Raw genomic sequence first — 17368 nt, 5'->3', positions numbered from 1 at the left:
GGACACTGCCTGGGGCAGGTGCTCTAAGGGGACAGCGCTCAACCCGACGACCGATGCCTAAGTAAGTGCAGCAGCTCCCTGGCGGTGTCAAGGGCAGCTTGTGTCACCGATGCCCATATCCCCTGCCTCCCTGGCTTGCATCCTCTGCAGAAGCTGGGCTTACTGAGAGCAGGGGTGTGTGTGGGGGTCCTGACCCTCAGGTGGTCTCCAGCTCTGGCGGTCTCGGGTGGCAGCAGTCTGCCTCCTTCACATGGTCCGGAGACATGGTTACTAGTGCTGGCAAGCCCCGATCGCGACCACAGTGCCACCTTCAAACCAAGAGGGGAGGCAGTGGCTTTGGTCCCTGCAACTCTCTGCTGAGGGTGAGAGTGGATCAGACGGCTAGAGAAGGGACCTCTCTGGTACTGACAGAGTCAGTCAGCTCTGGGGCTCCCAGGACCCAGAGCAGTGGGAACATCTTGAGGGCACCATCTTGCCACAGAGCCTGGCTGGGACCTGAGAAGGACCCTGCCCTGTAGCCTGCCAAGGCCTCCTTACCCCTGCTCCCAGGGCAGTGCCCATCCTGGGCACAGATGCTGTGCTTGCCACTTTCACTGCCAAAGAGCAAATGTGCGCGCTCTGTTCCTCCACCTCTGCCCATCCCTGGCCGAAGGGGAAGCGCAGGCCCGGAGAAGCAGGAGGCAGGGCTGGGTTCAAGGTCGCACAGGCCCTGAGGTGGGCTCACAGGACTCAGGCTGCCCCCCATCCCTTTGAGGAGTCACTGCCTTCCCAACACAGCAGTGGCCAGATGCCAAGAGCTGCGGGTGCAGAGTCCTTCAGTCATGACCCCTAAGCAAGAACTCACCTGCCCCCCTGAACTTGGAAAGAAACCCCCCAGGCTCAGACTGCAGAGAACACGGTTGTCCCCCACTACTCTCTCCCCAAGTCCCTGCCCCACGTTCTGGATTCTTACTTTCTCAGTCAGGACCTGGAGAGGGGGCAAGTGGGGGAGGATACTTACATAGGTCCCCTCTTTCCCTCTCCTTTCCTTCCAGAGAAAAGGAACTTGAAGGCCCTGAATCCAACCGGAAGGTGGCTCATCTCACACTTTCCAATTTTCTTTTCTTTTTTTTTTTTTTGGCCACAGAATAAATCTACACATCAAAGCTTGAGGGAGATGTCCAGTGTCCCATCTCTGATTTCTCCCCCATCTCCCTGAAGCACAGTTTGGGGACCACAGCTCGTGGTTCGCTGTAATGGAACCAGCACTGAGTGTGCTGTGAGCTCAGCCCACCTCTGAATTCCAGGTCAGTCATCTCTGGCCTCCATGGTTTTGGCCTCAGTTTCCCCACCTCAACTCCGCCGATAAAAGCGGGACACCCATTTCTGCATTACCAACCTGACGGGGATTTTACAGGAATCCACACAAGTCACAGAAGCACCTTAAATAAACTATTCTTCAAATGTAACTAGGTATTAATGGTATTTTTTTAGGATTAAAGAAATCAAGGCCCAGAATGGTTAATAAGTTTACGGTCACATAGAAAGTCGGGGCCAGGATGGGATGGGGCCCAATGCTGCCAGCTTCCCACAGAAGCCTTTGTGCAAGACCACGTGGTCCCCTTAGGCACTAACAAATACTCTGGGCACCTTTGCGCAAGGGACGGAGAATTCTTGAGCAAAGAGCAGAGCACACTGCTTCCTCCCTCAGGCCTCATCTCCAAATGCAGAATGGTTTCTAGGAGACCCTCTGGATCAGATCTCATGGTCTTCGATCCTGCTGTCAAAATCCTGGCATCCACGTGCGAGCGTCCCTGCTTCCCTGTGGCAGGGAGCTCAGAACACCCAGAAACACTTGCTACAATGAACCCTAGGGCAACACCTGCTTGCTTTGGCCTGGGGCCTGCCCACCTCCTGCCCCCTCCATCTTCCAAGCTTCATGGCCTTTGCTCATGCCGTTCCCTATGCCTAGAATGTTCTTCCCTCATTTCTGCCTGGACCACTACTTCAGGTCCTACATAGCTCCACCTAAACATCACTTCTGTCGGAAGCCCTCCCTGATGCCCTACTTGGTCATGTATCTTTCAGTCCCCTCTCCTTTGGTGTGATCTTTCAACCAATGTGTTTTTCCCCATTATCCTGTATGTTCTGTGAGGGAGGGACTCTGCCAGTTTGGCCCAACCAGGGCTCATTCCCTGACGTGCAGGAAGTGCCCAAAAGACACACAGGAAGTGCCAAAATAAGAGATTTGAACAACATTATTAACCAACTTAACCTAATTGACACTATACTCAGGGGACACTCTTCCCAACTCACTTTATGAGGCCAGCATTACTCTAAAACCCAATCCAGACAACGACATTACAAGAATGATAAGATGAGATGGTTGGATGGCATCACCGACTCAATGGACATGAGTTTGAGCAAGCTCTGGGAGTTGGTGATGGACAGGGAAGCCCAGCGTGCTGCAGTCCACACGGTCACAGTTGGACATGACTGAGATACTGCACTGAACTGATTACAAGAAAAGTAAAAACACTGCTGGTTGAAATGCAAAATGGCATAGTGTCTGACTGTTTCTTAAAAATTAAACAGACACCTATCATATGATCCAGACTAGGTACTTATACAAGAGAAATGAAAGCATTTGTCCATAGTAAGACACAGTCACAGCAGCTTTAATTATATTAGCTCCAAACTGGAAACAAGCTAAGTGTCAATCCATAAGTAAACAGATGAAGGAAATGTGGTCTCCGTAGGTAGACAATGGAGCACTACTATTCCTCAATCAAAAGGGATGAACTACTGACACATTTAAATATGGATGAATCTTTAAACAAAAGAAGCCAGACCCCACCGCACGTAGTAGATAAGGTTCCGTATTTGCAAGATTCTAGAAAATGTTATGGGCCTTCTTCCCTGGTGGCTCTGCTGGTAAAAGCATCTGCCTGCAATGCAGGAGATGTGAGAGGCAAGGGGTCGGGAAGATTCCCTGGAAGGAACTGGCAACCACTCCAGTATTCTTGCCTGGAAAAATTCCATGGACAGGCAATACCCACGGGGTTGCAAGAGTTGGACACGACTGAGTGACTAAACCACCACCGCAGAACATGCATGAACTAATGTGTAGTAACAGGAAGTGGAGCAGTGCTCGCCCAGAAAGAGAGGAGAGTGAGTGAGGGGTCATAAAGGGCACGAGGAAACTTCTGGGGGTGATGGGCATGTCCACTATCTTGATTGTGGTGATGGTTTCACGGATGCATACACAGGACAAATTATTTACTTTAAATAAGGTACTTTATTGGATGATGACATATTAATACTTCTGGTATCTTAAAAACACCAGAAATATTTATTTTCTTGATTATGACCATGATTAATGGACCAATGACTGAATCTGGGCCACTCTCCTAATCCAAGGACTGTAGTTTCCCACTGTTGAAGGGTCAGTTTTGGAAATGATATTAAAAGCCCAGGTAAAACCCTAGGGAATTTTAGATAGAAGTAATCAGAAAACACATGCTTGATAACAGATTAACTCCATAAACTACCCTAGGTCTCAAAGTAATTTAGACGCCTTTCCAAGAAAAAGAAGCTTAAAAAAAGAAGTCATTCTTCTGGAGAAGAAGCATTCCAATTCTGTAATGTTTTTTAGTTCATTTTACGGTTTTCTGATAATCAACGTATTTTAGTAAAGAACAGGCATGATAACTTAAAAAAAAATCAATCCATGTAATTCACCACATTATCAGAATAAAAGATAAGAATCATAGGATCAGCTCAACAGATGCAGAAAAAACACGTTACACCAATTTATGACAAAAACTTTCATAAACTAGAAATAGAAGGTAACTTTCTCAACAGATAAAGAGGTATCGATGAAAACCTATTTCAGCTAATACAATGCTTAATGATGAAAATGATCAAATTTAATGATGAAAACCTGAACCCTATGATTAGGAACCATCCACTCATTTCATTTATTCAGCATCTAACTGGGAGGTCCTAATCAGCACAACAGGAAAGATAAAAGGAATACAGATCAGAAAAAAGGACGTAAAGCAGTCTTTATTAGTAGATGACATGAGTTACGTACAAGAAAAATTTCAAGAAATTTACAAAAAAGCTAACAGAACTAGTAGGTGACGTTAACAAAATTGTAGGATACAAATTCAATACATAAAAATTAATTGTTTGTATGTAATAGCAACAAAAACTAAGAAAAAACACAGTAGCACAGAAAAAAAACCGTAAAAAACTTAGATATAATTTAAGGGAATGTGTGCAAGACCTCTACTCTGAAAATATAAATTATTGCTAAGAGGAATTTAAACAGACCTAAACCAACGAAGAGACATACTATGTTCATGAATTGGAAGATCAAATATTATGAGGTCTATTCTCCCCAGATTGGTCCATAGATTCAGTGTAATCCTAAACAAAATCCGAGATGTAATTTTGTTGCAGCAATTGGCAAGAAGACTAATATTTATATTGCAAGGCAAAGTTCCTTGTTTCTTAAAAATACACAAAGTTGAAAAACTGGAAACGCCTGATTTAAGCCTTAGAGTAAATAAGACCATGTTGGCATAAACATAGGCAAACAGCTCAATGGAACAGAAATAAACTCACACCTACTCATGAATTCAACTGATTTTCAACAAAGGTCCCAATGTTATGTAATATATAAAGGACAATCTTTTCCACAAATGGTGTTGAAACAACCAGGTATCCATATGGTACAAAGTGAATCTCAAATCACACTTCTCATCATGCACAAAAATTAACTTGAAATGGATCAGAGACTAAAATGCAGAAGTTGATAGTAGAAAGCTTCTAAAATATAATAAAGGAGAATATCTTCACTACCAAGGTAGACAAGGATATCCTGAGTAGAACTGAGAAAACACTAGTCATAAAAATTTGATAAATTAGATCGTTAAAAATGAAAAACAGCTGCTCATCAAAAGATACGGAATGAAAATCAACAGTCACACCGAAGACTAACAGAAAATGTTCATTTTATATATATATTCAAAGCTTCAGCTTTTCCAGTAGTCATGTATGGATGTTTGAGAGCTGGAACATAAAGAAGGCTGAGAGCCAAAGAATTGATGCTTTTGAACTGTGGTGTTGGAGAAGACTCTTCAGAGTCCCTTGGACTGCAAGGAGATCCAACCAGTCCATTCTGAAGGAGATCAGTCCTGAATGTTCATTGGAAGGACTGATGCTGAAACTGAAACTCCAATACTCTGGCCACCTGATGCAAAGAGCTGACTCATTGGAAAAGACCCTGATGCTGGGAAAGATTGAAGGTGGAAGGAGAAGGAGATGACAGAGGACGAGATGGTTGGATGGCATCACTGACCCAATGGACATGAGTTTGAGCAAGTTCCAGGAGATGGTGAAGGGCAGGGAAACCTGGCATGCTGCAGTCCATGGGTCACAGACTCAGACACAACTGAGTGACGGAACAACAAAATATACATACATATATATATATATATATGATAAAGAACCTGGATCTAGAATATATAAAGAGCTCCTAGGGACCTCCTTGCTGGTCCAACTGTTAAGACTCCCAGCTTCCAATGCAGGGGGCGTGGGTTCAATCCCTCAGGGGAACTAAGATCTCACATGCCATGGAGTGTGTGGCATGGCAAAAAAAAAAAAGAACTGGCACAATTTAACAATAAAAACAACCCAACCAAAAAAATGGTCAAAAGACTGCAACAGTTCCCAAAGTAAAATATACAAATGGCCAACAAGCAAAAGAAAAAGCGCTCAACATCATTAGTCATCAAGAAAACACAAATTAACACACAGTGAAATACCACTACACACTCACCAGACTAGCTCGAAGTGAATTGCTTCCTACCACCAAATGTTGGCAAGAATTCGTAGCAAGTGGAACTCCCATTCGCGGCTGGTGGGAGTCTAAGGTGCGATAGTCATCTTGGGAAATGGTTTGTCAGTTTTTAAAAAGGTAAACACGCTCTCCCCTATGACCTGTCAATTCTACTCATTGGAATTTATCCAAGAGAAATGAACACATATGTCCACAGAAAGCCTGATACAACCATTTCCATAGCAGCTTTATTCGTAATAGTCTAAAGCTGGAAACAACTCAAATGAACAAGCAAATGGCTAAACAAACTAGTATTTTCATGCAACAGAATATTGCTAACAAGTTAAAAAAAAAAAAAAAAGAACTGATGTAACAACAACATGTATGAATCTTCTTCCACCCACAGTCAGCCTATGTCCCTCTGGATGCCCTCACCAGGCCCAGGGGCTCTCAAGGCCTGGCCCTGGTTACCCTGGATGAAGCCATCAAGTACAGCCCCCAATTCCACACAAAACCTATGGACATACAAATCGCTAGATCCAAAGGCCACGGGAGGGGCTACTTCTTGATTAGCTTTAGGAATCAGTCCTCTGTTGCATTCAGCCTAAATCTCTCACTCTGTATTTTAAACACAGATGATCCCAGAGTCTCTAGCCTTCAGCAATAAAGAGATGCGTTCAACAAACAGATGCAGAAAGACAAAGAGTCTCCACAATGGACAGAACAAAATGAGGAACGGAGAGAGGACAGCCCTTCAGGAGAGAAGTACCTGGATGTTAGCGGGAAGAGAATCAGGGGACAGATGAGGTACCCGTTCCCACTGCACCACCTGACACGTGATGCAGGAGAACTTCACAGTTACAAGCATGGGCCTGGAGGTCGCTTGTCAGGGCTCAAAGCCAAGTCCTTCTTCTTATTAACTCCATGATCTTATTCAACTTGCTCCAAGAGTCATTTGGGGGAAAGAGAGGAGAAACAGCACTGAAAGTTTCCTCCAAAGGCTGAAACCCAAGTGGCAGGCTGGCTTTGTGACTAACAGCACCGCGAGTGCACTTTGGGTGAGTAACTGCAAGTATACCCTGGAGAGCACGGGTAAGCAGGCGTCCACGTGCAGTGGACCCTTTCCCCGCCCATGGAAAGTGGGGACCTCAGAAGGCTCTGAGTGATGGCGCTCAAGCCGCAGCCCTAATGCCTCAGCAGCAGCAACACGAATGGGCAAAATGGATGGGTCAGTGCCCACCAGGAAGAAACTGGGTCCTCCCTCCCCCACTCGCAGGACCTTGCCAGGTAAGCCACACATCCTTAGCATGGGTGGTGGGACATGTTCCTCTAGTTGGGCCACTGCAGACACCCGCCTGAAGGTCTCCATAAGGAAGAGATGACTTGGACCCAGACTCCTGGGCTGAAAAGACCTTGAGAGCTCCCATAGGAGGGAAACTTGAGCCCAGAGAAGGGAAGTGACAGACTCAAAGGTCATGCAGCAGTCAGGGGCCAAGCAAGACAAGAATCTTAGGGAAGCTGGCTCCACCACCTTCAGGGGCTCTGAACATCTCTCCCGGACCACCTGAAGGCCCTGAGCGGGTCACGTGCCTGTACCAATATCAGGGCTCAAGGAGGGTCGGGCCTCCAACACTCCAGACACCTTGAACCCTGATGACCTTGCATAATCCCTCCCCCTTCCTCAACCTAAATCTTTCCACCCACTGACTGTGGAGGGAGATTCCCACAGCTCTGCTGGGACAAATAAAGGCAGAGATACTCCCAAAGACCTCGCAGACATTCCCCCCCACTGCCCTGCAATTCTGGTTAAGCCCCGCCCTGTCAGGACTCTGGCTGAGAACTGAGGGCTCATATACTTGGGGATCTAAGGATATAGCACCTCTGACACCCAGAAAGGAAGCTGGCAAATCGGAATGGAAGGCCAGGATGTCCTTGTGGTAGGGGTCCTTAAAACCCTTTCTCTTCCAGGCCAGAGAAGGAGGGAGATATTGGGGGCCAGAGGCAGGATGGAGCCTGCCCAAGACCACACACAAGCCTGTGACCCCACTGGAACTGATATCCAAGGCTTCTGAGGCCTGGCCTGGCACTCCTGACTTCTCACCCTTCCTACCTCCAAGGGCAAAGCTGTCTCGTCTAGCCAACCATGCTCTAGCCTGCGTTAGGCCCTGCACTGGTTCAGACTGAAGGTGCTGGCTTCAGGGGTAGGGACTCAGGAACCACATGACGTGCAGGTGCTTAGAAGATGGCATCACTGACTCAAGGGACATGAGTGTGAGCAAACTCCGGGAGAAAGTGAAGGACAGGGAAGCACGCGTGCTGCAGTTCATGGGGTTGCAAAGAGTCGGACACGACTTAGCAACAACAACAACAGACAAGAAGAGGTGAGGACACGGCCCTTGAGGGACTCGGGCAAGTGATGCCCACCCTTCCTAACCCCAGATCCCCGTGGGCCCCAGGCCTCTGAGACCTTCGGGGGAGGTCTCAGGCTTTCCTGGCTTAAGGGTGGGACTTTTCCAGCCCCTGCAGGCAGCTGGCCCCAGGTCAGACCTGGATACCGAGAGACTGGCCCTCCCCTGGCAAAACTCCAGAGCCTCAGCCTGTGGTTGGCTCACCCCTCCCCCAAGCAGAGAAGGTACTCACTGATGGGGGCATGTAAGGCCACGTGCTCCTGGTAGGGCGTGTAGTACTTGTACTGTTTTCCGCAGAATTCACAGGTGTAATTGCCGGTTTCTGTCCAAGAAGAGACAAGTGTGGGAATGGGCGCCTGGTTCCCATCCAGAAGCAGCAGTGTGCTCCCTCCCCCCAAACTCCTCCTTCTGGGACCACCAGGTAGAATCAGCAGCCCCACTGAGTCAGACTGCCCGGGTTCAAATCCCAACTCCTCTATTTCAAGCTGTGTGACTTTAGGCAAATCTCTCAACCTCTCTGAACCTCAGTTTTCATATCTGTAAAATGGGGGTAATGACAGGCCCACCTTATAGGGTTGCTGTGAGGATTAAATTGTGTGTCACATGCTTAGAACAGTACCTGGCACACGCTGTCCTCTTCCACTGCTCCACCCCTAGACCCCGGTGCTCAGGAAACACGTGGTGAACTGACTGGCCTCTAGTGCTAACCTCCTCATCACCCCCTGCTCAAGCCTTGCCCTCTGCAATAGCCACACCTGGGCCCCCTCATCTCCAGGACGCTCCCTGCCCCCAAACACCCCCCACCCCCTGGCAGAAGGGGTCACCTCTTCCTCTTGGGTCCCACCGGACTTCATCTTTACCTCTCTTTTGGCACTGCCTAACTTCTTTCTTCTTAAAAATTTCTGATGTAATATTGTTCACTGGGGGAAAATTATAAAATACTGATAAATACAAATACAAAATTTTAAATATAAGAGAAACTTCAATCATCTATAATCCCCAAACAAAGAGGAGCAGGTACCCCACGGGGTGGAGCATTCACCTGGCCACTCGCCCTAGACCCCACCTCTCACTCCCATCTCATCTCTCACTGACATCAGCCGTCAGTCTTCTACAGGCCTTGAATTAACCGGCCCTGATCTATATGCTCTTGGTAACCTGGCGCATTCAGTTGACAATATTTTGTGGACATCTTGCTCAAATCAATAAGCATTGATCTCCACTGCATTTATTGGCTGCCTGGTTCCCACTGGACTTTGAAATTTGCTGAGCCAGTCTCCTAAACCAGAGGACACTGAGATTGTTTCAAAATTCTTTCCTTATAAAAAAAAAAATGCTGCGATCTCCATCCTCATAGAAATTTTTGCACATCTGCTCATTATTTTTGCACATCACTGCAAAATAAAGATTATCCCTCATAATCTGTGCACAATACTTCTTCAGGATAAATTAAGGGTGTGTGTTTTTAAGGCTTTTGATCACCAAAGCACCAACTACTTATTGAAAGGTTGGGTCAATTTTCATCCCCATAAGAAAAATATGAAAATGACTGTTTCCAGAGTTAAGTACTATCATCTTCTTACTGTGCCTGAGAGGGAGAAATATATTGCACTGCTGATTTTATTTTCCATTTCTCTGAGTTCTCAGGAAGCTATTTTTCAGGATTAATGAACTACGGTTTTTCTTCTTTGGCTTTCCTATTTGAATTTACAGTCAACGTTCCTATATGCATGTTTACCTTGTTAAAATCGCCAAGAACTCTGTAGACTAAGGACATCAACATTTTCTATAAGTTACATCTATTTTCTCTTGATTGGTTTCTTAAGTCTGTTTACATTTGTTTCTTGGCATACAGAAGCTTTAAAAATTTTAGTAGCTAAGTAATTTTTGTAACTGAATCACCAACACTGGGAAAGATATATTATTTGCTCTTTGTAGGCTTTTAAGTTGTTAGATCAACTGTTATTAATTGTCTTATTCAGACTCTATATAATCTTGTTTCTCTTCTCGCTCTGTCAAAGACTAAGTGTTGTGATCAATTTTTCCATTTGATTGTGTTTCTAAAATTAGTTTGTATATTAGATATAATGTCGTTTGATGCAGACAGGCTCATGAGATCAAAACCTCCACTGTGAACTGGATCCTTTATTAATATTACACTATTTTCTAACACTGCTGCTGCTGTTTAGCCACTAAGTCATGTCCGACTCTTTTCTGACCTAATAGACTGTAGCCCACCAGGCCCCTCTGCCCATAGGATTTCGCAGGCAAGAATACTGGAGTGGGCTGACATTTCCTTCTCCAGGGATCTTCCCGACCCAGGGACTGAACCTGAGTCCCTGCCTTGGCAGGTGGATTCTTTACCTTTGAGCCACGGGGGAAGCTCTATTTTCTAACACAGTGCTTCTCAAATGATGGTGGTCCCTCATTAGCATCACCTGGGAACCTGTTAGGAATGCAAATCCTCGGGACTTACTCAAGATTTTCTGAAAGAAAAATCCAAGGTATGGGATCCAGCAAACTGTTTTAACAGGTCCTACAGAGAATCCTGAAGTGTGGGAAAGTTAAGAACTGCTGCTCTTTTAATTACACTGTTTTATTAGTTTGTCTGGTATTCATATTATTAATTCTTGATAATGACTGTGTTAGATTCTTCCTGCTACTTGTTCACACGTGTCTAAGGCCATTAAACTAAAATTTTTTGTACTTTCATTTAACAGGTACTCTGCTAAATGCTGGTACAAAACGCTGAGCAAAAACAGTCATGGTTCCTGCCTTTAAGGAGCTTACAGTCTAGAAATGGAGAAAGGAAATACAAATAATGAAATAATGACACAAACAAATTTAAAATTAGAAGCACAACAGGTGTTCTTAAGGAGATGTTAACAGCGCTATGGGAACCCTAGCAGGGAATTCAGTTTAGTTATGACAGTAGGGAAGTGCTCCCTGGGAAAGAGAAGTGTGAAAAATAAGGAATTAACTAGTTATGTCTCTAATACACTAGTAACAACTGGATGTTGTTTTTTTTTTTTGATTACACCATGTGGCTTGCAGGATCTTAGTTCTCTGACCAGGGATTGAGACCAGGCCCTAGCAGTGAAAGCATCTAATCCTAATGACTGGACTTCCATGGACTATTTTAAATTAACCTGAGAATCTTTGTCTTCTAATAAAGGAAATTATGACATTTGCTTTCATTGCTATTATTGACTTGGTTTTATGATTCTTTTTTTTTTCTGGTTTATCCCCTTAGCTTTTGGTTGTTTGATGTATGAACCCTTTTCTTTGCTTTTCCATTATTCTCTGGTATTCCATCATTTTCCAATATTCTCCATTGCTTTTAGATGGTCTCATTTGCTTTTAGAGAAAAGATACATTTCTCTAATTTTTATATTCAGGCAAGAAGTGCTATTTTTATATCTATTACCATTGAGAAGGGCAGTTCAACTCAGTACCTCTCAAACTTTAGCCTGAATAAGAATCATCTAGAAAAGCTGTTACAACAGATTTCTGAGCCCCACCTTGGAGATACTGATTCCACAGGTCTGGTGTAGGTAGGGCCTGAGAGTTACCATTTCTAACAGGCCTCCAGGATATGCTGATGCTGCTGGTCTGGGGACTGCACTATGAGGACTGACTTAACCTACTTCATTGTATCCCTCACCTGTTCCTTCCTTCTCGGGTTTGAAAGTTCATTCGTAATATTTTAAAATAATCTCTGTCTTCCTCATTTAATTTTATAATCAGATTTGCAACATTTTAAACTTACTTCTAGTTTACCTGGGTTCAGTATTCACCCAAGTCCTCCCATACTATGAATTCAGTTCAGTTCAGTTCTGTTGCTCAGTCGTGCCTGACTCTTTGTGACCCCATGAACTGCAGCACAGCAGGCCTCCCTGTCCATCACCAATTCCCAGAGTCCACCCAAACCCATGTCCATCGAGTCAGTGATGCCATCCAGCCATCTCATCCTCTGTTGTCCCCTTCTCCTCCTGCCCTCAATCTTTCCCAGCATCAGGTTGACTCATTTCAAATAAGTCAGCTCTTCGCATCAGGTGGCCAAAGTATTGGGAGTTCCAGCTTCAACATCAGTCCTTCCAATGAACAACCAGGACTGATCTCCTTTAGGATGGACTGGTTGGACCTCCTTGCAGTCCAAGGGACTCTCGAGAGTCCTCTCCAACACCACAGTTCAAAAGCATTAATTCTTCAGTGCTCAGCTTTCTTTATAGTTCAACTCTCACATCCATACATGACCACTGGAAAAACCATAGCCTTGATTAGATGGACCTCTGTTGACAAAGTAATGTCTCTGCTTTTGAATATGCTGTCTAGGTTGGTCATAACTTTCCTTCAAAGGAGTAAGCATCTTTTAATTTCATGGCTGCAATCACCATCTGCAGTGATTTTGGAGCCCCCCAAAATAAAGTCAGCCACTGTGTCCACTGTTTCCTCATCTATTTGCCATGAAGTGATGGGGCTATGAATTAATGCCTCAAAATTGAGCCCTTAAATCTATTCAACCAGTCAGTTCATTGGAGTACATCTTCAAGTAATTTTTTTTTGAAGATGGGTTCACAGGAGAACCAGCCTGATTTTGAGCCCTTGCTTTTTTCTTTACACATAAATAGAAATTTGTCTAGATATAAAATTCTTAAGATTGCAACCTTTCCCGTTCAGAATATACTCCACAATACTTCAGTATTTAGTAGTGTAGGGAAATCCAAGGCAAATCTACCTTGGAGTCACTGAGTCACTTGAAAATAACTTGCTTTTTATTTCCACATGCCTGTATGGTTTTCCCCCTTATATTCATTAGGAGTCACTAATATCTTTTAGTTATGGGTATTTTATATTGACTACCTGACATATGACAAGCCTTTGAATCTGCATACATAGGTCTTCCTTGAGCTGAGCAGTTGTTTCTTCTATTGAGTCTCTGGAGTATTGCTTCCGGCCCACTGGTAGAGGAACAACAATGATCTGGAACAGGTTCCCTATTCTCTGTATTTATCATGTTTTCCTCTTACGATGCTCATCTGTTCAAGTTTGTCCTTCACATCATTAATTCCATCTCTGCAGACCAATTCTGCTCTTTACTATCTATAATGAAGGCTTTAATTACATACCGATTCTGTTCTTCTATTTCCTTTCTCTCTCCCTTTTTTCTCATCTCACTCCTCTCTCTTTGCCTTTTCATCTTGTTGCTTTTCCATGATGCAGCTTCCTTTCTCACGCTGGTCATGTTACGGACTGAACTGTTTCCCCCGCCCTCGTATTTAGAGGCTGATGCCCTATCTCCACAATAGATGTCAATGCAATGCTATTTGGAGATGGGGCCTTTGGGAAGTAATTGGGTTTAGATGAGGTCATGAGGATGGAGGCAGGGGATGGGGTGGGGGGGGGGGGGGTCCTTCATGATAGAATTAGTATCCTTATAACAAGAGGCACCAGAGAGCTTGCTCTTTTTTCCTTCTCACCATGTGAGAGTACAGCCAGAAAGAACATCCTTGGACCAGAACCCAAACATACTGTCACCCGGATTTCAGACTTCAGCCTCCAGAACTGTGAAAAAATAAATTTCTATTATGCAGGCCAGTCTGGGGTAGTTTGTTATAGCAGCCAGACTGAACTAAGGTCATATTTTCTCATACTCAACTGCGGCTGTCTAATAGGATTTCCTCCCAGGCTCACTGGTACATCACTTTCAGAGGCATACTCTTCCTCTAGGTTTCCTAAATTCCTTTTCTTGTCATGCAGAATTTTCGTAATTCCCAACTTTTCTTTTTTAAAAACCAAAAACCAAAAACTTTTAAAGTCACTCTTCCTTCAGTTCAGTCACTCAGTGGTGTCCGACTCTTTGCAATCCCATGGACTGCAGCACGCCAGGCTTCCCTGTCCATCACCAACTCCTGGAGCTTACTCAAACTCGTCTATTGAGTCAGTGAAGCCATCCAACCATCTCATCCTCTCTCGTCTCCTTCTTCTCCTGCCTTCAATCTTTCCCAGCATCAGGGTCTTTTCAAATGAGTCAGTTCCTCGCATCAGGTGGCCAAAGTATTGAAGTTTCAGCTTCAGCATCAGTCCCTCCAATGAATATTCAGGACTGATTTCCTTTAGGATGGACTGGCTGGATCTCCTTGCAGTCCAAGGGACTCAACACCACAGTTCAAAAGCATCAACTCTTCAGTGCTCAGCTTTCTGTATAGTCCAACTCTCACATCCAAACATGACCACTGGAAAAACCATAGCCTTGACTAGACAGACCCTTGTTGGCAAAGTAATGTCTCTGTTTTTTAACATGCTGTCTAGGTTGGTCATAGCTTTTCTTCCAAGAAACAAGTGTCTTAATTTTATGGCTGCAGTCACCATCTGCAGTGATTTTGGAGCCCCCCAAATAAAAGTTTCTCACTGTTTCCATTGTTTCCCCATCTATTTACCATGAAGTGATGGGACTGGATGCCATGATCTTCATTTTCTGAATGTTGAGTTTTAAGCCAACTTTTTCACTCTCCTCTTTCACTTTCATGAAGAGGCTCTTTAGCTCTTCTTAGTTTTCTGCCATAAGGGCGGTGTCATCTTCATATCTGAGGTTATTGTTATTTCTCCTGGCAATCTTGATTCCAGCTTGTGCTTCATCCAGCCTGGCATTTCGCATGATGTACTCTGCATATAAGCTAAATAAGCAGGGTGACAATATACAGTCTTGACGTGCTCCTTTCCTGATTTAGAACCAGTCTGTTGTTCCATGTCTAGTTCTAACTGTTGCTTCTTGACCTGCATACAGATTTCTCAGGAGGCAGGTCAGGTGGTCTGGTATTCCCATCTCTTAAAGAATTTTCCACAGTTTGTTGTGATCCACGCAAAGGCTTTGACATAGTTACTAAAGCTGAAATAGATGTTTTTCTGGAACTCTCTTGCTTTTTCAATGATCCAATGGATGTTGGCAATTTGATGTCTGGTTCCTCTGCCTTTTCTAAATCCAGCTTGAACATCTGGAAGTTCTTGGTTCACGTACTATTGAAGCCTGGCTTGAAGAATTTTGAGCATTACTTTGCTAGTGTGTGAGACGAGTGCGACTGCGCGATAGTTTGAACCTTCTCTGGCATTACCTTTGGGACTGGATGCTTCCTTATCTAGGTATAAAAATCAAGTTAACGTCTAAATCCAGATTTACTCTGTTTCAACAGACTTGAGTGAATTGTCCTTGATCGTCCCATTATCATGGCAGACCATCACCAGGGGAGCAGTTTTCAGATGTGCAGCTGAAGAGCAAGCTGACACAGGGGGCCTCTCAGACCAACTCCCTCTTTCTGGCAGGACTCCTCTGCTCTGTTCTGGCTCTGGATTTCTCCTCGTTGAGTACCTAGCTCTCTGCTTTGCACAGCTGACATGGATGTGGAAGGTGTACTTCCCAGCATGCTCCGCTGCCGCTGTTTCTCCTCTTCTCTCACCTACAGAGTTCTACCCATGGGAACGAGCCTCCCCACAGAGCACTGTACCTCTACCAGCTCCTCTTATTCTGTGGCTCATCACCATCACGGTTCTATAGCATCAGCCAGCTTACAAAAAGTGCCAGAAGCCCAAGAAGCAGGATTCTTCTCTCTCAAGGCAGCCCCCGAGTTGTAACTCTTATACAGACATCTCAGTTCCACAGCGTCAAGCTGGGAGCCAAACTCAGTTCAGTTTTCTCAATGCACTTCTCTTCCATATAATTTGTGATAATTTGTCCCAGGTCCCAGCAACTGGCTGGCTGTCAGATGTAGATACTGACACAAAGAACAAGTTTCAGCTTGCTCTGTACCTTTCTGGGTAATTAACAGGTACCACGGATTTAATGTTTTCCATGTCAATGTCAGGGACTATGCTAATTCCTTTAAAAATATAATCTCATCTAATCAGCACAGCAATCCTGAGAGGTGAGTTTCACTGTCACTACTGTGATTAGAGAGATTATAAAACTTGCAGGACGTCACGCAGGCATTAAGTGTAGAGCTGGGGTTCATCTCTGGGGTGGCTCTAAACGCTCCACTGTCTCTCGGCAACATCACTCATTTGTTAAGCCCGGAACATGAGCCAGGTGCTGGGTTAGACACCTGATGTGGCTGGTCATCCTCCAACAGCGCTGAAGAAGAAATAGATGTTCTTTTTTTAAAAAAAAGTCTTTATTGAACGTGTTACAACATTGCTTCTGTTTAATGTCTTGGTTCTGAGGCATGTGGGGTAGCTCCCTGCCAGACTCAACTATGGCACGCCTGGCACTGGAAGGTGAAGTCTTAACCACCAGACCACCAGGGAAGTTCTGAGATAGATGCTCTTGTTCCAACTTACACATGAGTCAAAGGACACTGAGGAGTAAAAGAAAGTGAAAGTTGCTCAGTTGTGTCCAACTCTTTGTGACCCCATGGACTATATGGTACATGGAATGCTCCAGGCCAGAATACTGCAGTGGGTAGCCTTTCCCTTCTCCATGGGACCTTCCCATCCCAGGGATCGAACCCAGGTCTCCCCCATTGCAGGCAGAATCTGGGAGACCCCGGTTCAATTCCTGGGTTGGAAAGATCTGCTGGAGAAGGGATAGGCTACCCACTCCAGTATTCTTGGGCTTCCCTGGTGGCTCAGCTGGTAAAGAATCTGCCTGCAATGTGGGAGACCTGGATTCAATCCCTGGGTTGGGAAGATCCCCTGGAGAAGGGAAAGGCTACCTACTCCAGTATTCTGGCCTAGAGAATTCCATGGACGCTATAGTCCACGGGTTCACAAAGAGTCAGACATGACTGAGCCACTTTCAGAGGGGGTAAGTAGCTAGTAAATTGGGGATGTCAGCATTCAAACCTGGGCTTGTGTGATTCTAGAGCTTATGTAGTCTACACTCAGTCTTCCTAAATATGATGCTACAGATGGAAGTGGGGGTGCTGTGCTGGGGCTGCTGTTAGATGGAACTGGAGCAGTGGGAGGGGAGGGTCAGAGATCCCAACGTCCCTGTCCTGTACTGGTCTACGAGTGTCTGTCGTGGGGCATGTCTGATTTACATCCGGGTTTTCCCACAGTCGAACTTCCAGCAGTTTCAGTGTGAAGGATCTCATCATTTTCTTCAAGAATATTAATGTCACTGTTTATCAGATTTTATCAT

General features: G+C 44.9%; 1 protein-coding gene across 1 annotated transcript in view; it reads right to left on the bottom strand.

The window, feature by feature from the left end:
* The window catches only part of ZNF618 (zinc finger protein 618), a 116317-nt gene that overhangs the window by 28464 nt on the left and 70485 nt on the right, over positions 1 to 17368 (bottom strand). The window contains exons 10-11 of the mRNA XM_052644566.1: positions 9096 to 9155; positions 8468 to 8557 (exon numbers count right to left, since the gene is read on the bottom strand). Coding sequence (XP_052500526.1) covers positions 8468 to 8557; positions 9096 to 9155 — 150 coding nt within the window. The remainder of the gene's footprint in view (positions 1 to 8467; positions 8558 to 9095; positions 9156 to 17368) is intronic.

This window comes from Budorcas taxicolor, chromosome 8, assembly GCF_023091745.1.
Source record: "Budorcas taxicolor isolate Tak-1 chromosome 8, Takin1.1, whole genome shotgun sequence".
NCBI classification, from domain to species: Eukaryota; Metazoa; Chordata; class Mammalia; order Artiodactyla; family Bovidae; genus Budorcas; species Budorcas taxicolor.
The sequence above is the reverse complement of the archived record's forward strand: the minus strand, read 5'-3'. Positions and strand labels throughout refer to the sequence as shown.